At 41.7% G+C, this 21772-nt stretch overlaps 1 protein-coding gene and 2 long non-coding RNA genes across 3 annotated transcripts; all 3 read right to left on the reverse strand.

The window, feature by feature from the left end:
- Positions 1-299: 299 nt before the first annotated feature.
- LOC110897043 lies at positions 300-11682 on the reverse strand. The gene is made up of 2 exons (XR_002568390.2): positions 11587-11682; positions 300-547 (listed from the first exon to the last, which is right to left on the reverse strand). It is a non-coding gene; the product is annotated as an uncharacterized LOC110897043 (long non-coding RNA).
- Positions 11683-14131: 2449 nt separating this feature from the next.
- Positions 14132-18758, reverse strand: LOC118485119. The gene is made up of 6 exons (XM_035981372.1): positions 18533-18758; positions 16795-18453; positions 16481-16593; positions 15896-16384; positions 15146-15673; positions 14132-14539 (listed from the first exon to the last, which is right to left on the reverse strand). Exons 1-6 carry the CDS (start codon positions 18735-18737, stop codon positions 14132-14134), a joined length of 3402 nt encoding a protein of 1133 aa, XP_035837265.1. The 5' UTR covers positions 18738-18758.
- A 1938-nt stretch (positions 18759-20696) lies between these two features.
- On the reverse strand, positions 20697-21552 carry LOC110897045. The gene is made up of 2 exons (XR_002568391.2): positions 21457-21552; positions 20697-20944 (listed from the first exon to the last, which is right to left on the reverse strand). It is a non-coding gene; the product is annotated as an uncharacterized LOC110897045 (long non-coding RNA).
- Between the last annotated feature and the right edge of the window lie 220 nt (positions 21553-21772).

Below are 21772 nucleotides of genomic sequence, written 5' to 3' on the forward strand. Positions count from 1 at the left end.
AAAACAACAAAATGTGGCAGAATCGTCGGGGAGTGTTGTAACAGAATCATTGTTTCATAACACATGGGAAACTGAAATGTTGTTTTATTGATTTAAGAGTTACAATGTCTTAACAAACAAAGAAGTAATACAAAATTTAACTAGTCTTGCATCTTTTATAAATGTTGTCATGAATCCAGTTTAAGTGTCTGCTTTTATAAAACGTTTGAAAAGCGATAATAAGGTAGATGATATGTGTCACACCCCGCCGAAGGCGGAAACGCAAGGTGCGACCATGAAAGGATTTCAAGCATACGATAAGCAAACAACTAATATGATTAAGCATCAACGATACCGAAGTTTAAAGTTTACAAACCATAACAATATATTTAGTTTACACAACTTCCAGTTTCAAAAACACATACGACCAAAAGTTATATTGTTTATAAAGTTCCTAGGATTTGTCAAGTATATTTCCGATACGATGAAATATACAAGGCAAAACCCCCAAAAGGTATCGTCCATGATGCATGCAACTTCTTAAAGCCACGAACCAAATTTCACTTACCTGAAAATCATGCTTAAAAATGTCAACATAATGCTGGTGAGTTCACAGGTTTAAATGACACAAATGAAACTTAGACTCATTTGATAAAAAAAATTAGTATGCGTAGTTAATGAAATCACGAAAGTCAAATCATGGTCTTGCAAAAACCGTGATACATGTTGTGACAACTCGAGTTTCCAAGATTCCATTCTCGCATTTATTTCACGTTAATTATATAGATTGTTAGTTGACACGACTTGTTTGATTCGCAACGGTGCACGTTTGCAATATGTTATATTGTGTTGGAATTTATCTGTTATATTTGATGTGCATGAGTGTGTTTGCTGATATATGATTGTAGATCGGTTAATATAAGTGTTGTGGTTCGAGTAATAAAATGGAGCTCATGTCAAACATTCCTCACGAAAACACTCATGGCCAAAAACACTTCAAGTGTCTACCCAATGAAAACAAGAATGGGCTTCGGCCCAATAATGAATAAATATAGGATTTGCCTTAATCTCGTGCACGAAATCAGTAATTGGAAAACCCTAATCGCGTCATCCCTCTCCCTCGCTATTCTTTGAAACTTGACGGCTGCCCTCCTCTCATTCGAAGCCAGACCTCTTGTTGATCATTCTGATTTGGTTAGTCTTCCGCGTTTAATGGTTTAATGTTCATAGTTATGGTGTTGGTTGTGTTCTTTGTCGTATGATCAATCTGTCATGCAAAAAAAAAAAAAAAAAAAAAAAAAGATTGATATTAGTGTAGGGTTTAGGTTTGATATGATTAATGATTGATATGAAATAATATGATTGTGGTTTACTGAATCCTATTAATTGCTTATCATGTGATCCACTGAATATGTGAACTCTTTATTTTGATGATGGATGATATTGTTGAAGGCTTGCCATTGGACCAATTACATGGTAGTGCATGATTCTTGGCCATTATATAATTTGGTCCAGTAGAAACATGAGAACAAAAGTCAATTGTCGGCCATTAATGTTGGGTTTGATATATAAAAAAAAAAAAAAAATAACAATGATGTGACCGAGTACCTGATAGTGCATTTGATTTATAACTGATGGTATACTAGGGCCACATGTTTTGTCAGATAACCGATTCATTTGATAGGGCCTTTGAACCCACTAAAAGCTATGGTGTGATTTTAGTTCTTGTATAGGGCTGCCAATACATACACTAATCAAACTTCCATTGGACCGATTTGAATATCATATAATAAAATAGCACATGGTTATGGCAGTAGACGTGTGGTAGTCAGAATAATAGATGAAACATAGAGTCCGGATTTTTGGGCATACAGGCTTAGGGGTCCGAGTTTAAATGACGATTCATGTATGCCGAGTTTAAATGATAATTCGTGAATGTCCGAGTTTAACTTTATGTCCGAGTTTATTTTAATGAAAATCAAAATGGTCCGAGTATATTAAGTTAATATGACCGAGGTTGTATGATGATTACATGTGCTATCTGAGTTTTGAACAGGGGAGACCCCCCATACTTGTCTGAGTTTTTGAGAGGTGCATGATCCTGTAAATATTCATATGAATTACGTGAATTGTGTGAATGAGTTAACTGTTACGTGATACATGATTGATGCATGATATTGGCTATCAAGCACTATGTGACATTAAATTACATGCGTATCATTGCGAACATGAACTGATTTGTTATACGTGCATACAATAGGACGTGATTAATTACTTGTGAGTGCATAACCTAGCATACCGAGCAAACCAAGGTGAGTTCACACAGCCAAGGCATGGGTTCCCAGGGTGGGAATGGGTTGGATGATTGTTTGTGCATGCTTGAATGATACTTGTCGAACTGCCTTCGCACACACCCTGGTCGGTAAAGACTATGGTCGCGAACGAACTACTCAACTGCCTTCGCACACACCCTGGTCGGTAAAGACTATGGTCGCGAACTGATCAATTGCCTTCGCACACACCCTGGTCGGTAAAGACTACGGTCGCGAACTAACGAACCTAATCTTCGCACACATGCCTGTGAGGCCGCGATGGAACTGATACGATATGAAACTTAATTGAACAAACGCACTATTACCCAAACTAAACTATTAACTGTGAACTCGCTCAACTAGTTTGTTGATTATCTGCTGCATGCCTTGCAGGACCTTAGGTACATATTGGAGCTTGCACAAGGAAGGAGCAGGTCGTTGTGGGAATTGGATCGCGAACGTTAATTGAACTCATAACTACATTTGAGCATTTTATTACTATGCTTCCGCTACTTAAACAATGTTTGGTTTTGAAACATCAGTCATATCTTTATGAATTGTATTAACTACTTTTGATTATTAAATACTATGTTTGATATGATTGATGGCTTGATCCTGGTCAGTCACGCTCCCAAGCGGTGATACTCCGCGTGTGGATTTTGGGGGTGTGACAGATTGGTATCAGAGCCATTGGTTATAGAGAACTTGGTTTTAATATGGGAAAAACGTTTTTATTAAAACCAGACTATAACCAGAACAGTGCTCTCAACGATCCACAACGACGCTTCGCTCCACGTGCAAGACTCAACTTCCTAGGTAATAATGTTTATGTTTATTGCCTACATGCTAGAATTTGCATAGAACTTTGCTCGTAGTATGCTTACATTACTTTGCTCACAACTTGTTATTGCTTGAGAACACATACGTGCTTACACTCTTCTGTCATCGTACTACTCGCGAACCATTCATACTTATGCTACCTTTACTGTTCGATCATGTCTGGACGTGTTGACATGACACAAGCCCAGTTGACGGCTCTCATTAACGAACAAGTCGCTGCGGCGCTTGCAGCCGCACCAGCAGGAGGTATAACCTGCTATTCCAAACCTATCCTAGGACGTTAGATCCTACTCTCGTGACCCAACTCTCGCGCTTAATCTTGACCCATCTTTCTCGCGCAACGGGTCAGAACGCACATCAACCTCTCTGCACATTCCAGAACATCATGGACTGTCGTCCAAGCACATTCAGTGGCACATTCAAGAACTTCATGTGTGAACGCCCTGAGGCTCGCAGGGTCAAGTACGACACTGGTACTTTGGTAGGAATCGCGCTAACCAGGTGGAACGCGCAAGTACAGATACTAGGGTTGGCCGCTGCTAACGCCACCCCCTGGAACGAATTCAAAGAACGCATTAAAAGGGAATACTACACGCGTGATGACATCCACAAGTTGGAAGTGGAGCCTTACCATTTGAAAATGACGGGGTCAGGAATTGATGCTTATACGAAACGGACGAACGAATTGGCCATCTTGTGTCCAACCATGGTGGACCCTCCAAGCAAGTGTATCGAATTGTACCTCAAGGGTCTAGCCTCAGAGATTCAGAGCCATGATACATCGGCTAACCTCGACAATATCCAAGACATTCAGCGTCTTGCTCATCGCCTCACGGACCAGGCAGTGGAACAGAACAGACTGCCTAGTTGTATCATCTCTATTACTATCGCTACCACTTCTGCTACCACTTCCAGCAAGGGTTCGGCTACCGTTCAGTCTCAAGCATAGCAGCAGCGCAAGAATAGTGATCACCAGAGCACAGCAGAAGCTAAGGATTCAGGAGTCCACGACCTGCAAATCGGAATCGCCGGCAGCAACAGCCAGCAGAGATCTTATGCAAAGAAAAAGTTATTCGTATTACTCGCTCCAGTCAAGAACCTCTCGAAGTACAAGGTGACAAGAGTGGTGCTGTGGTTGGCATCATCTCTTTCTTAAAGGCGCAGAAATGTTTACCAAAGGGACATACTGCCATTCTGGCACTTGTCACTGACGCATCAGCAAAGGAAAAGAAGCTGGAGGATATACCAGTTGTGCGTGTTTTTCCTCAAGTGTTTTCCTGAAGATTTACCTGGTTTACCTCCTCATCGTCAAGTCGAGTTTCAGATTGAGTTAGCTCCTGGAGCAGCACCAATAGCCCGCGCACCGTATCGTTTGGCTCCAACGGAATTGGAAGAACTGTCAAAGCAACTGCAAGAGCTCTTGGATAAGGGTTTTATTCGTCCTAGCTCTTCGCCTTGGGGAGCTCCAGTATTATTTGTGAAAAAGAAAGACGGTACCTTCAGGATGTGCATAGACTACCGCGAACTCAATAAGGTGACGGTGAAGAACCGTTATCCTCTTCCGCGCATAGATGACCTATTCGACCAGTTGCAAGGGTCGTGTTACTATTCCAAGATTGATTTAAGGTCAGGTTATCATCAGCTGAGAGTCCGGGATGAGGACGACTCCAAGACCGCATTCAGAACTCGCTACGGCCATTACGAGTTTCTTGTCATGCCATTCGGGCTTACGAACGCGCCTGCAGTCTTCATGGATCTTATGAACAGGGTGTGTAAACCCTATCTTGACAAGTTCGTCATTGTCTTCATCGACGACATTCTGATCTACTCCAAGAGTCAGGAGGAACACGAGCAGCACTTACGTCTTATCTTGGAACTTCTTCGAAAGGAGCAACTGTACGCAAAGTTTTCTAAATGCGACTTCTGGCTTCGTGAAGTCCACTTCTTGGGCCATGTGGTGAACAAGGATGGGATTCATGTCGATCCATCCAAGGTAGATTCGATCAGGAATTGGCCAGCACCGCGTACACCGACAGAAATACGCCAATTCTTGGGTTTGGCGGGATACTATAGACAGTTTATCAAAGACTTCTCCAAAATCGCGCAGCCGCTTACTATGCTAACACAGAAAGGTGTCGTCTACAGATGGGGTAATACGCAGGAAACTGCTTTTCAGTACTTGAAGGATAGATTATGCAGCGCACCTATTCTCTCACTGCCCGAGGGCACGGATGACTTCGTGGTTTATTGTGACGCATCGATACAGGGGCTTGGTTGTGTATTGATGCAGCGGGATAAAGTTATTGCCTACGCTTCGCGGCAACTCAAGGTTCATGAACGGAACTACACGACGCACGATTTAGAGCTGGGAGCTGTTGTTTTCGCGCTTAAGATATGGCGACACTACCTGTACGGTACCAAGTGCACGATTTACACCGATCACAGGAGTCTCGAGCATATTCTTAAGCAGAAGGATTTGAATATGCGTCAACGGAGATGGGTTGAACTTCTAAACGACTACGAATGCGCCATCAAGTACCATCCAGGCAAAGCCAATGTTGTGGCTGATGCCCTCAGTCGAAAGGACACTTTACCTCGGCGCGTGCGAGCGCTACAGCTTACTATTCAGTCCAGTCTTCCTACACGGATACGAGCTGCTCAGATAGAAGCACTAAAACCCGAAAACGTCAAGGCTGAAGCTTTACGTGATTCAAGGCAACGAATGGAACAAAAGGAAGACGGCGCCTACTATGTAACAGGACGTATTGGGTCCTACCCTATGGCGATCTACGAGAGCTTGTGATGGACGAAGCACACAAGTCTCGCTACTCGGTACATCCAGGGTCGGATAAAATGTACCACGACATTAGAACTACACATTGGTGGTCTAGTATGAAGGCTCACATCGCTACTTACGTCGGCAAATGTTTGACTTGTGTGTGGGTCAAGACAGAGTACCAGAAACCCTCAGGCCTACTTCAACAGCCTAAGATACTTCAGTGGAAATGGGAAGAAATTTCCATGGACTTCGTTACGGGTTTACCTAGATCTCAGCGTGGGAATGATACTATATGGGTGATCGTGGATCGACTCACCAAGTCTGCACACTTCCTGGCTATTAAGGAAACGGATAAGTTCTCCACTCTCGCAGACATTTACCTTAAAGAAGTTGTTTCGAGGCACGGGGTGCCCACCTCTATTATTTCGGATCGGGATGCACGATTCACGTCAGAACCATGGCCAGCGATGCACAAATCTTTCGGCTCACGATTAGGCATGAGCACAGCGTATCACCCTCAGACGGATGGGCAGTCTGAGCGCACGATTCAAACTCTAGAAGACATGCTTCGAGCGTATGTTATCGATTTCGGCAACAGCTGGGAAAAGCACCTCCCTTTTAGTGGAGTTTTCATACAATAACAGTTACCACACCAGCATTCAAGCCGCTCCATTCGAAGCGTTGTACGGACGTAAATGCCGGGCACCTCTCTGTTGGGCAGAGGTGGGGGATAGTCAGATTACGGGTCCAGAGATTGTAGTGGACGCCACAGAAAAGATTGCACAGATACGACAACGCATGGCGGCAGCACGCGACCGTCAGAAAGCCTACGCGGATAAGCGTAAGAAGCCATTGGAATTTGAGGTCGGGGACCGGGTTTTACTAAAAGTCTCACCCTGGAAGGGTGTGGTTCGTTTTGGCAAACGAGGCAAACTCAATCCACGGTATGTCGGACCGTTCGAAATCATTGAGAAAATTGGCAAAGTAGCCTACAGATTAAACCTACCAGCTGAACTCGGTGCAGTTCACAATGTATTTCACGTGTCGAATCTGAAGAAATGCCTATCAGATGAGACCCTTATAGTTCCTTTTAAGGAACTCACTATCGACGAGCGGTTGCAGTTCGTCGAGGAACCAGTTGAAATCACGGACCGGGATGTTAAGGTCCTCAAACACAAGAGAATCCCTCTTGTTCGAGTTCGTTGGAACTCCCAGCGTGGTCCAGAGTATACCTGGGAACGCGAAGATCAAATGAAAGAAAAGTACCCCCAGTTATTCGAAACCAATACATCCACTACTGAGGCTGAAGCTACTACTACTGAATTTCGGGACGAAATTCCAAATCAACGGGGGGATGATGTGACACCCCAGGAAAACAAGTGAACGATGTAACTTACCTAGCTTCCTCAGTGAGTGCGTACCAAATTTCGGGACGAAATTTCTTTCAAGTTGGGGATAATGTGACAACTCGAGTTTCCAAGATTCCATTCTCGCATTTATTTCACGTTAATTATATAGATTGTTAGTTGACACGACTTGTTTGATTCGCAACGGTGCACGTTTGCAATATGTTATATTGTGTTGGAATTTATCTGTTATATTTGATGTGCATGAGTGTGTTTGCTGATATATGATTGTAGATCGGTTAATATAAGTGTTGTGGTTCGAGTAATAAAATGGAGCTCATGTCAAACATTCCTCACGAAAACACTCATGGCCAAAAACACTTCAAGTGTCTACCCAATGAAAACAAGAATGGGCTTCGGCCCAATAATGAATAAATATAGGATTTGCCTTAATCTCGTGCACGAAATCAGTAATTGGAAAACCCTAATCGCGTCATCCCTCTCCCTCGCTATTCTTTGAAACTTGACGGCTGCCCTCCTCTCATTCGAAGCCAGACCTCTTGTTGATCATTCTGATTTGGTTAGTCTTCCGCGTTTAATGGTTTAATGTTCATAGTTATGGTGTTGGTTGTGTTCTTTGTCGTATGATCAATCTGTCATGCAAAAAAAAAAAAAAAAAAAAAGATTGATATTAGTGTAGGGTTTAGGTTTGATATGATTAATGATTGATATGAAATAATATGATTGTGGTTTACTGAATCCTATTAATTGCTTATCATGTGATCCACTGAATATGTGAACTCTTTATTTTGATGATGGATGATATTGTTGAAGGCTTGCCATTGGACCAATTACATGGTAGTGCATGATTCTTGGCCATTATATAATTTGGTCCAGTAGAAACATGAGAACAAAAGTCAATTGTCGGCCATTAATGTTGGGTTTGATATATAAAAAAAAAAAAAATAACAATGATGTGACCGAGTACCTGATAGTGCATTTGATTTATAACTGATGGTATACTAGGGCCACATGTTTTGTCAGATAACCGATTCATTTGATAGGGCCTTTGAACCCACTAAAAGCTATGGTGTGATTTTAGTTCTTGTATAGGGCTGCCAATACATACACTAATCAAACTTCCATTGGACCGATTTGAATATCATATAATAAAATAGCACATGGTTATGGCAGTAGACGTGTGGTAGTCAGAATAATAGATGAAACATAGAGTCCGGATTTTTGGGCATACAGGCTTAGGGGTCCGAGTTTAAATGACGATTCATGTATGCCGAGTTTAAATGATAATTCGTGAATGTCCGAGTTTAACTTTATGTCCGAGTTTATTTTAATGAAAATCAAAATGGTCCGAGTATATTAAGTTAATATGACCGAGGTTGTATGATGATTACATGTGCTATCTGAGTTTTGAACAGGGGAGACCCCCCATACTTGTCTGAGTTTTTGAGAGGTGCATGATCCTGTAAATATTCATATGAATTACGTGAATTGTGTGAATGAGTTAACTGTTACGTGATACATGATTGATGCATGATATTGGCTATCAAGCACTATGTGACATTAAATTACATGCGTATCATTGCGAACATGAACTGATTTGTTATACGTGCATACAATAGGACGTGATTAATTACTTGTGAGTGCATAACCTAGCATACCGAGCAAACCAAGGTGAGTTCACACAGCCAAGGCATGGGTTCCCAGGGTGGGAATGGGTTGGATGATTGTTTGTGCATGCTTGAATGATACTTGTCGAACTGCCTTCGCACACACCCTGGTCGGTAAAGACTATGGTCGCGAACGAACTACTCAACTGCCTTCGCACACACCCTGGTCGGTAAAGACTATGGTCGCGAACTGATCAATTGCCTTCGCACACACCCTGGTCGGTAAAGACTACGGTCGCGAACTAACGAACCTAATCTTCGCACACATGCCTGTGAGGCCGCGATGGAACTGATACGATATGAAACTTAATTGAACAAACGCACTATTACCCAAACTAAACTATTAACTGTGAACTCGCTCAACTAGTTTGTTGATTATCTGCTGCATGCCTTGCAGGACCTTAGGTACATATTGGAGCTTGCACAAGGAAGGAGCAGGTCGTTGTGGGAATTGGATCGCGAACGTTAATTGAACTCATAACTACATTTGAGCATTTTATTACTATGCTTCCGCTACTTAAACAATGTTTGGTTTTGAAACATCAGTCATATCTTTATGAATTGTATTAACTACTTTTGATTATTAAATACTATGTTTGATATGATTGATGGCTTGATCCTGGTCAGTCACGCTCCCAAGCGGTGATACTCCGCGTGTGGATTTTGGGGGTGTGACAGATTGGTATCAGAGCCATTGGTTATAGAGAACTTGGTTTTAATATGGGAAAAACGTTTTTATTAAAACCAGACTATAACCAGAACAGTGCTCTCAACGATCCACAACGACGCTTCGCTCCACGTGCAAGACTCAACTTCCTAGGTAATAATGTTTATGTTTATTGCCTACATGCTAGAATTTGCATAGAACTTTGCTCGTAGTATGCTTACATTACTTTGCTCACAACTTGTTATTGCTTGAGAACACATACGTGCTTACACTCTTCTGTCATCGTACTACTCGCGAACCATTCATACTTATGCTACCTTTACTGTTCGATCATGTCTGGACGTGTTGACATGACACAAGCCCAGTTGACGGCTCTCATTAACGAACAAGTCGCTGCGGCGCTTGCAGCCGCACCAGCAGGAGGTATAACCTGCTATTCCAAACCTATCCTAGGACGTTAGATCCTACTCTCGTGACCCAACTCTCGCGCTTAATCTTGACCCATCTTTCTCGCGCAACGGGTCAGAACGCACATCAACCTCTCTGCACATTCCAGAACATCATGGACTGTCGTCCAAGCACATTCAGTGGCACATTCAAGAACTTCATGTGTGAACGCCCTGAGGCTCGCAGGGTCAAGTACGACACTGGTACTTTGGTAGGAATCGCGCTAACCAGGTGGAACGCGCAAGTACAGATACTAGGGTTGGCCGCTGCTAACGCCACCCCCTGGAACGAATTCAAAGAACGCATTAAAAGGGAATACTACACGCGTGATGACATCCACAAGTTGGAAGTGGAGCCTTACCATTTGAAAATGACGGGGTCAGGAATTGATGCTTATACGAAACGGACGAACGAATTGGCCATCTTGTGTCCAACCATGGTGGACCCTCCAAGCAAGTGTATCGAATTGTACCTCAAGGGTCTAGCCTCAGAGATTCAGAGCCATGATACATCGGCTAACCTCGACAATATCCAAGACATTCAGCGTCTTGCTCATCGCCTCACGGACCAGGCAGTGGAACAGAACAGACTGCCTAGTTGTATCATCTCTATTACTATCGCTACCACTTCTGCTACCACTTCCAGCAAGGGTTCGGCTACCGTTCAGTCTCAAGCATAGCAGCAGCGCAAGAATAGTGATCACCAGAGCACAGCAGAAGCTAAGGATTCAGGAGTCCACGACCTGCAAATCGGAATCGCCGGCAGCAACAGCCAGCAGAGATCTTATGCAAAGAAAAAGTTATTCGTATTACTCGCTCCAGTCAAGAACCTCTCGAAGTACAAGGTGACAAGAGTGGTGCTGTGGTTGGCATCATCTCTTTCTTAAAGGCGCAGAAATGTTTACCAAAGGGACATACTGCCATTCTGGCACTTGTCACTGACGCATCAGCAAAGGAAAAGAAGCTGGAGGATATACCAGTTGTGCGTGTTTTTCCTCAAGTGTTTTCCTGAAGATTTACCTGGTTTACCTCCTCATCGTCAAGTCGAGTTTCAGATTGAGTTAGCTCCTGGAGCAGCACCAATAGCCCGCGCACCGTATCGTTTGGCTCCAACGGAATTGGAAGAACTGTCAAAGCAACTGCAAGAGCTCTTGGATAAGGGTTTTATTCGTCCTAGCTCTTCGCCTTGGGGAGCTCCAGTATTATTTGTGAAAAAGAAAGACGGTACCTTCAGGATGTGCATAGACTACCGCGAACTCAATAAGGTGACGGTGAAGAACCGTTATCCTCTTCCGCGGGGCTCGTTAAACCCAATAGATCTATTCGACTGTTCCGCGGTCATTACCACGACTAATGGTTACTAAAGAAACAATAACACGAGGACTTCCGAGCTCTAAAACCAACCAACTTATGTGCACAAAATAGACAAAAATGGATTTCATTCCCACTACCATACCCCGTAACCAAGCATGATTTTCCCCCGATTTAAATAAACATTTAAATAAGTAAAAGGGGCCGTGAAGACTCACAAACTGCGTTCCGTGCGTATGCTAGCAAAACCAAATGTCCAAAATAATTCCCGACCTACACGTGTCCTAATTCAATAAGACACTAGGTCTAAATATATGTCTACTCGACAAGTCGTTCACCAAACTTGTTTAGACAAAGTGAGATGTTAACCTTTTTAAATAAAATTGTTTAATTCTTACGACGCGTTGGTGGTGGTTATCCGAGAATTCCCAAGTATTTATATATAATACAACAAATATATATATTTCACACATTGTCACACAATGTCATGTCGAGACCTAGTACCGAACTATAAATTCAAACCCGTAAATATATATTTAACAACTAAATATCATATTTATTCTCGTGGGTTGACGACCACAAAATCCGTAAGTCGAACTCAACAAAAATGTGTATATATATTTATTATTAAAATAAATATACGCTCCGATTACCATAAATTGTCAGAAAATAATATCTTAAATATTATTTATGTATTTATTGAAACCCCTTTGTTGACATGAATATTTAGCCCACGCATAGTATTCATTTCTACACTTAAACATGTACGGTCGTATGCTACGAGCATTTAGCCACCTAAACACGTTTCAACATAAACATGGAGTCACATAACCATCAAATAAACCGTTGATCGCTAAGTACTCTACTAATACCACTTATCGACCATTTCCGGAAAATATATTCCCCACATTTTTAAGGATCCGAAAATATATATTTTGTATTTTAAAATACTTGTATGTAAAAATATATTTAGTTTTCATAACGACGTCAAGACTTGGTCGTTTATACTTTCAAACTCGATTTTTGTAGGAATGATATACTTTGTACTAAAATACTTGTACATTTTGAAAAGGCCAAATTAATATAAAGCGACAATTTTTACTAAAAATCTCCAAAGTCTCGATTTTAAATATCATAAGACCCTTGACATACCGAATCATTATTTTACATATAACAATCCATATGATATTAAATATGTAACATCAACTGTTAACATATACTTTGCCCTTTCTAAACCATATTATGTCAAATTCTACCATTAACATAATATACACTTTAATAAACCAAATTCACCACTTTCCTCTTATTAAGTTATTTTTAACTCCTAAAAGAATACTTAATCAGGTTATATCATACAATAACTCATTTTTAATATCCACCAAATCTTAACATATGAGATTCACCGTTAAATATGTTAAACTATATTTTAACTCACTAAGATTGATTTTAACACTTATATATACAAGTACCACTTTTAAGATCATCATACATCCCACAAACTCTCTACATATATTTTACTTACATTTTAGACATAATCTCATATAACAACATCTTACACACCCATGACTTATAACTAACATCATGTTACATGCAAATATCCAAAAATCATTTTTTTATAACTAGTAAGAACATAAACACAAACACCATATATTTATACACTTGGAAACCCTTCATTTCTTTTATCATCAACTTTACTTGTTTAACAAAATACTTTTTAACATCTCATTCGGTGACAACTTGCACAAATAGATATTAAATGGGTATATAAACAAGGTATAAATAAGATCCTTACCACTAGTCTAAAACTAGGAAAGATTACTTCTTGAAAGTAAATGTAGAAGCTTAGGTGTTGACAATAAACTCCAAGGTATTGCTCCAATCTTCCCAATCTCAACAGTTGGTAGAATTCTAGTGTAGTTATGTGTGTAGTGGTAGTTTAAAAAAAAAATTGAGAGGAATGTGGGTGTCCAGCCGAAAGTTTAAGGGTGAAAATGAGTGAGCTTATTTTCTTAGTTTGAGTGTTATGAAGAGTTATACCTAACACATGTTACACCATACTTCTTTTGACAAAAATTTTACTAACATCAAATCATTAGGTAATAGGGAAATGGGGGAGATGGGTTGGACGTATGGCATGTGGGTGTAATTTTTTTTTTTTTTTTTTTTTTTTTACTTGGTTGTACACTTGCAAGAATGGCATTTCTAGATATTTAGGTGCTTAGTCTAATTAGAATGTTTAGAGTTAGTTAAAACTCTAATCTAGTTTAATTATCATTAGACAATAATGATTAAACAATAGATTTTTTTTTGTTTGGTGGAATGTATAGATGTTAGAACACGATTAAAATAACATTGACGCGATACATCAAATAACTATTCTATGATACTTTCTTATCCGAAACAAGTTTTATATATTACTTGTGCCAAACACATAATAATGCCATAATTTTACAGTTCTAGGCATATTGGAACCGTGTCAGCATCTTTTATAATGTACCGGATAATCCACCAACGCTCGTTCTATTTTTTTTTATTTACATACTCTTATCGCTACACGAAGCGATAAGATGATACCAAACGACATCAAATGCAAACCCATGCATTTACCCGGACATTGCTAGACTTTATGGACTCAATTAATAATATAATTAAGTCTAAATGCACAAAATTTAATTAATAAATAGTGATTAGATCGTACGGATTAACCTGAAATTTTGCCGGTTGTCACATTCTCCCCCCGTTAAAAGAATTTCGTCCCGAAATTCAAGCCGAGTCATCCTGAACAGGAGTCTTCTCAAATAGGTGGGGATACTTCGTCTTCATTTGATCCTCGCGTTCCCATGTAAACTCAGGTCCGCGCTTGGAGTTCCAACGAACTTTAACCAATTTAATACGACTCCTCCTCAACTTTTGGACTTTCCAGTCCGTAACCTCGACCGGTTCTTCAATAAAGTGGAGTTTGTCATCGATACAGATTTCATCTGTAGGAATGATAAGCGTCTCGTCGGCTAGACACTTCTTCAAGTTTGACACATGGAATGTGTCATGAACGCCACTTAGCTCATCGGGCAACTTTAGTTTGTACGCGACGGTACCAACCTTGTCTAAAACCTCGAACGGCCCGATATACCTCGGATTAAGCTTACCACGCTTACCGAACCTTGCAACACCCTTCCAAGGTGAGACTTTTAGCAAAACTTTGTCTCCGACCTCGAAGGTTAAGGGTTTACGCCCAACGTCCGCGTAACTTTTCTGACGATCACGAGCCGCCTTGATACGGTCTCTGATCTGAAAAATCTTGTCCGTGGTTTCTTGAACCAATTCTGGACCAATCAACTGTTTCTCACCGACCTCCGCCCAACACAACGGGGACCGACACTTCCTTCCATACAAAGCCTCAAATGGAGCAGCTTTGATGCTCGTGTGATAACTATTATTATACGAGAACTCTACTAATGGTAAATGAGTATCCCAATTTCCACCGAAATCCATCACACATGCACGGAGCATGTCCTCCAGTGTTTGAATGGTCCTTTCACTTTGGCCATCCGTTTGAGGATGATAGGCCGTACTTAGATCTACGCGAGATCCGAATGCCTTTTGGAAGGAACGCCAAAACCTTGAAATAAAACGGCCATCTCTGTCAGAGATTATAGAAACAGGCACCCCATGACGTGCCACTACTTCCTTGATATACAATTCCGCTAACGTTTTCATACTGTCCTTCTCGCGGATAGGTAGAAAGTGTGCGGACTTTGTCAAACGATCCACGATTACCCAAATCATGTCATTACCCTTAGATGTTCTAGGTAACTTTGAAATGAAATCCATAGAAATTTGTTCCCATTTCCATATCGGGATTTCAGGTTGTTGTAACAAGCCAGATGGCTTCTGATATTCGGCCTTAACCTTAGAACAAGTCAAACACTTTCCCACGTAGGTCGCAATATCGCCTTTAAGATTGGGCCACCAATAAAATTCCTTCAAATCATGATACATCTTATCAGCACCTGGATGAATCGAATACTTCGACTTATGAGCTTCATCTAAAACTAGATTACGTAACCCGCCAAACAATGGAACCCAAACACGACCCATGAAGTACAACGTTTCATCTTCCTTAGGTTCCAATTGTTGTTCCATGCCGCGCAAAGATTCTTCCTTAATAAACTCCGGTTTAAGAGCTTCACGTTGTGCGTCACGAATTTGAGTGGTGAGGCTCGTTTGGATTGTTAATCCTAACGCACGAACACGTAAAGTCTTAACCCTTTCTTTCCGACTCAAGGCGTCCGCAACAACGTTGGCCTTGCCCGGGTGATACTTTATCTCACAATCATAGTCGTTCAACAACTCCACCCAGCGACGTTGGCGCATATTTAATTCTTTTTGATCAAATATATGTTGAAGACTTTTATGATCCGTGAAAATGGTACACCGTGTACCGTAGAGATAATGTCGCCAAATCTTCAAAGCGAACACCACCGCACCCAATTCCAAATCATGGGTGGTGTAGTTCTTCTCATGGACCTTTAACTGACGCGATGCATAAGCGATGACTTTGTCTCGTTGCATCAACACACAACCTAGGCCTTGATGCGAGGCATCACAATAAACCACAAAATCATCCGTACCATCGGGTAGAGACAAAATTGGAGCACCGCAAAGTTTCTCTTTAAGTAACTGGAACGCTGATTCTTGTTTATCTCCCCAGTCAAACTTTTTATCCTTTTGGGTCAAGGCGGTTAAAGGCTGTGCTATCTTTGAAAAATTCTCAATGAATCGTCGATAGTACCCCGCCAATCCTAGAAACTGGCGTATTTCAGTTGGAGACTTTGGTGCTTCCCAGTTCTTTATAGCCTCTATCTTGGACGGATCGACATGAATCCCTTTCTCGTTTACTACATGACCGAGAAACTGTACCTCGCGAATCCAAAATTCGCATTTCGAAAACTTTGCGTATAGTTTCTCGTTCTTCAGCAATTCGAGAATAAGCCTTAAATGTTGCTCATGCTCTTCCTTTGACCGCGAATATATTAATATATCATCAATAAAAACAATCACAAATTTGTCCAAGTAAGGTTTGCACACGCGATTCATTAAATCCATAAATACGGCCGGTGCGTTAGTCAAGCCGAAAGGCATGACAAGAAACTCATAATGACCGTAACGGGTTCTAAACGCCGTCTTGGGAATACTCTCCTCTTGAACTCGCAACTGATGATAGCCTGAACGCAAATCAATCTTCGAATAGAAACTAGAACCTTGAAGTTGATCAAACAAGTCATCGATTCTTGGTAAAGGGTACCTATTCTTGATAGTGAGCTTGTTCAACTCCCGGTAATCTATACACATACGGAAGGTTCCATCTTTCTTTTTCACGAACAAGACCGGAGCTCCCCAAGGCGAGAAACTCGGTCGGATGAAACCCTTGTCTAGCAATTCTTGAAGTTGGTTAGATAATTCCTGCAACTCTGACGGAGCTAAACGGTAAGGCGATTTAGCTACAGGGGCAGCTCCTGGGACCAAGTCGATGCGAAACTCGACTTGCCTTTGTGGGGGCAATCCTGGCAAGTCTTCAGGAAAGACTTCAGGGAATTCCCTCACAACAGGAATATCCTCAAGTTTAGGCTCCTCTGTCTTCTTATCAACTACGTGCGCCAAGAATGCGAAGCAACCCTTCCGTAGACATTTTTGGGCCTTCATGCAAGTAATAATTCGCAATGGGGTTCCACGTCTTTCTCCATGGACAGAAAGCGTCTCACCATCGGATAGAGGAATACGAATTATCTTTTCATGACAAATCACTTCGGCATGGTTTTTCGACAACCAATCCATGCCGACTACGACATCGAAGCTACCCAGTTGGACCGGTAGAAGATCTATACTAAATTCTTGATTGCACAAGACCAACGTGCAACCCTTAACAACCTCACATGACTTAACCAACTTTCCATTGGCCAATTCAATAGAGTAGGGTATATCTAGCTTGCTTGACTCTAAATTCAACATACGTTTAAAGTCGGTAGATACGAAGCTAAGGTCGGCACCAGTATCAAAAAGAATTGAAGCATAATGATTATTGAGAAGAAACGTACCCGTAACTACATTCGGGTCCTGACGAGCATCCTTAGCTCCAATCACGAAGGCTCGACCCTTAGCTGGGTTTAACTTAGGACATTGCCGCTTGAAATGATCCTCGGCACCGCACTCGTAGCATCCTTTGTCCTTCTTTGGTAACACCACCCTACAAGTTTCCATTTTGTGTCCCACCTTTCCACACCTTTTACACTTGGCACTTTCACAAGTGCCCACATGATGGTAGTTACATTTGTTGCACTTGGGTAGAGGACCCGTATACTTTCTTGGACCAGAGCTTGTTGCGTTCATAGTAGCAGAGAAAGCTTTCACATCTTGAGTTGTTGCAGTTTGGTTTGTAGCGTTGTTACCCTTCTTGAAGTTAGACCATTTCCGTTTACCCAAACTCTTTGATTTATCGACTGAATCCTTCTTGTCACTTCCCTTCCTAGTTAGGGTCTCCATGCGCACCGCATCTTCAGTTAAACTAACAGCTAGGCTCACTGCACTTCGAATTGTAGCAGGGTGAGACGAGGTAACCATGCTACAGATTTCAGGTGCCAAACCCCATATATATCGTTCGATTCTCTTGAACTCCGGTGTCACAAGGTAGGGAACTACCCTGGACAAATCATGGAACCGTTGCGTATACCCCGCAACATCAGCGCCGATCATAGTTAGATTCCAAAATTCTGTCTCTAGTCTTTGGATTTCAGCTCTCGAGCAGTACTCTTCTCGCATCAATTCCCGAAGTCCTTCCCATGTCATCCCATAAGCGGCCTCATCACCTAATGTTTGAACCTGAAGGTTCCACCAAGTCAACGCCTCATCCAGAAAGAGGCAAGTAACATACATCACCGTTTGTTCCGGGGTACATTTGCTGATACGGATCACCGATTCCGTCTTCTCCACCCAACGTACAAACCCAACGGCTCCCTCGGTACCATTGAAGTTTAGAGGCTTGCAGTCGAGGAACGCCTTATAAGTGCACCCTGGAATGGTAGTACCTCCTGAATTATCAAGATATAATTATTATAAGAATAACATAATCAAGAAAATCCATAGTTGCCATGCAAAACCAACTATTACCAATCACAATGTTCCCACCCGTTCCTGATCCTCCAGGTCCAGAACCTCCGGAGCCTCCAGTACCGCCGCTGGAATCGACACGGTTTGCTTCATACTGTGCAATGGCGGTAGCAATGCGCTGTTCCAACAAAGCTTCCAACTCTGCCTCCGTGGTGGGAAGTTGGTAATTCGGTTGTTTACGAGTATTTCTTCGTTTCGGAGCCATGGTATTCTGATGTAAAATATCAAAAGAATTTTAGACATATATTTCAACAAATATTGCCAACCATGTACGAATATAAGAATACAACCGTTCTTAATAACCATATGATGACATTGACAAGTATCACTAACAATCATGAGTGCACGAGTAATAAAAATTATATGATTAATCACCATCATAATAATTGCAGTGTCATACAAGTACCACACCATAACAACCACAACATCATAATAATCATGAAAAGAACAAAATACAACGCATCAAAATAAAATACCATAATTTACATATCATTCAAACTTGTTACATTGTTTCGTGAAGGATCCAAAAGAGCTCAAGGCTACATCACCTTGGCTTACAAGTTTAGACAATATACAAAAAGGTAAAGTTTCTTCCACGAGCAATCTTCGTAACCAAAAGTAAGATCATCACATCACAACTACTGGGGTGGGGGCTGGGGTGGTCGTGTCTCGAGTGCCGCCCTGACTCTAGCTAAGTCCTCCTCGATAACTCTCATCCCATGAGCGAGTGTAGTCACCCTAGCCTGAACCTCTGAAATCTTAGAATCCGTCATACCAAAAGTCAGATCGTGGCGTGCTGAAGCTGAAGTGAGGATAATCATCTGTTCGGCATCGTTGATTCTTCGTTGTCGTATAACATCCAACTCCCTATCAATCCTATGCATAAACACATGTAGGAGCATCTCAATAGAATCTATCCTCTTCTCGAGGGTGGGTGGAAACATGGGAGAACGGTAGCAAGGATCGGAAGGCGACATGGTGGTTGGGGGTCGAGAAGGTCCGCCCGTCTCGAGCTTTGGGGGCACAAGAAAGCCAGCAGCTCGGAATCTCTCAATGAAAGGGCTGGCTGTAGCGGGACATGAAGGTCCTCCAATCTCAAAAACAGAAGGAATCTCCCTCCTGGGCTCGCTAACTCTCTCATCATCGACTTGAGCAAGAATAGCGCGAGACGGTCCACCCATCTCGAGAGTAGTGGGAGCTATAAGCTCTGCAGCAGTGCCACAGTCCGTAGCGTGAGCACTAGGACCTACAGCTCTAAGAGCAGAAGAAGATACACTATCAGTAGTGTCGGAAGATGAAATGTCCATGACGGACACAACTGGGGAAGAGACCTCTAGAATCGCAATATCAAACGCCTCGCCCACTCCTATGTCATCGTCGACATGATCAACATGAAACACTGGAACCTTGTCCCCACCAGCAGGGACATCAACACGAGGGACCTCAATCGCAAGGGGAGGGATGTCAATAATAAGGTGTCCATCGGGGTGACCTACGACAACTACACCAGGGACTAGAACATCCCCCAGATCGAGAATATCATCCATCAGCACAGGGCCACCTAAGGCTATTATCTCCCCCTCACCACTAACGCCACTCAGCACATCGACAGACACGTAGTCCGGATCCTCCTCCGGCTCAGTATCCGTCTCCAGCACTACTTCCATAGCGGGCTCATCATCCGACTCCAACTCGATCACCTCCTCATCGGACACGAGGTCAATGATCCCCTCGTCTGAATCTGAAATGTCGATAGGATCTGAAGCTGACGACATCGTGACCTGGCAAGATAATCCGTACAAACACATGTATATATAAATTATATATATGTATATAAATCACAAAACCCTCCACATGAACCAAATAACTTGCCTATACAATATAGGCCAAACCATGCATACCCAAAACTCCTTTCTACACTAAGTAGACTAAACCATAAATCCCGCCTACGACTCGTAGACCCAACCATGAACGTGATGCAATGCAATGAAACTTTTCAGGCAAGTGAAAACGTTTAATGCGTGGCACCTAGATACGAGATTATAGTCTAGACTCGAGACCGAATCCTAGTTCACTATAATCGAGGCTCTGATACCAATCTGTCACACCCCGCCGAAGGCGGAAACGCAAGGTGCGACCATGAAAGGATTTCAAGCATACGATAAGCAAACAACTAATATGATTAAGCATCAACGATACCGAAGTTTAAAGTTTACAAACCATAACAATATATTTAGTTTACACAACTTCCAGTTTCAAAAACACATACGACCAAAAGTTATATTGTTTATAAAGTTCCTAGGATTTGTCAAGTATATTTCCGATACGATGAAATATACAAGGCAAAACCCCCAAAAGGTATCGTCCATGATGCATGCAACTTCTTAAAGCCACGAACCAAATTTCACTTACCTGAAAATCATGCTTAAAAATGTCAACATAATGTTGGTGAGTTCACAGGTTTAAATGACACAAATGAAACTTAGACTCATTTGATAAAAAAAATTAGTATGCGTAGTTAATGAAATCACGAAAGTCAAATCATGGTCTTGCAAAAACCGTGATACATGTGCCGACATAAGCCCGTAACCAAACTATAACGATGATGCCTCGCCACATCGTGCACCATGACGATGTCTAAGAATATTTGGACACAATTGCACTCCCACAGGGTCACGACCGACCAGGAGCGGGGCTCGTTAAACCCAATAGATCTATTCGACTGTTCCGCGGTCATTACCACGACTAATGGTTACTAAAGAAACAATAACACGAGGACTTCCGAGCTCTAAAACCAACCAACTTATGTGCACAAAATAGACAAAAATGGATTTCATTCCCACTACCATACCCCGTAACCAAGCATGATTTTCCCCCGATTTAAATAAACATTTAAATAAGTAAAAGGGGCCGTGAAGACTCACAAACTGCGTTCCGTGCGTATGCTAGCAAAACCAAATGTCCAAAATAATTCCCGACCTACACGTGTCCTAATTCAATAAGACACTAGGTCTAAATATATGTCTACTCGACAAGTCGTTCACCAAACTTGTTTAGACAAAGTGAGATGTTAACCTTTTTAAATAAAATTGTTTAATTCTTACGACGCGTTGGTGGTGGTTATCCGAGAATTCCCAAGTATTTATATATAATACAACAAATATATATATTTCACACATTGTCACACAATGTCATGTCGAGACCTAGTACCGAACTATAAATTCAAACCCGTAAATATAT

This window comes from Helianthus annuus, chromosome 12, assembly GCF_002127325.2.
Source record: "Helianthus annuus cultivar XRQ/B chromosome 12, HanXRQr2.0-SUNRISE, whole genome shotgun sequence".
Classification (NCBI taxonomy): Eukaryota; Viridiplantae; Streptophyta; class Magnoliopsida; order Asterales; family Asteraceae; genus Helianthus; species Helianthus annuus.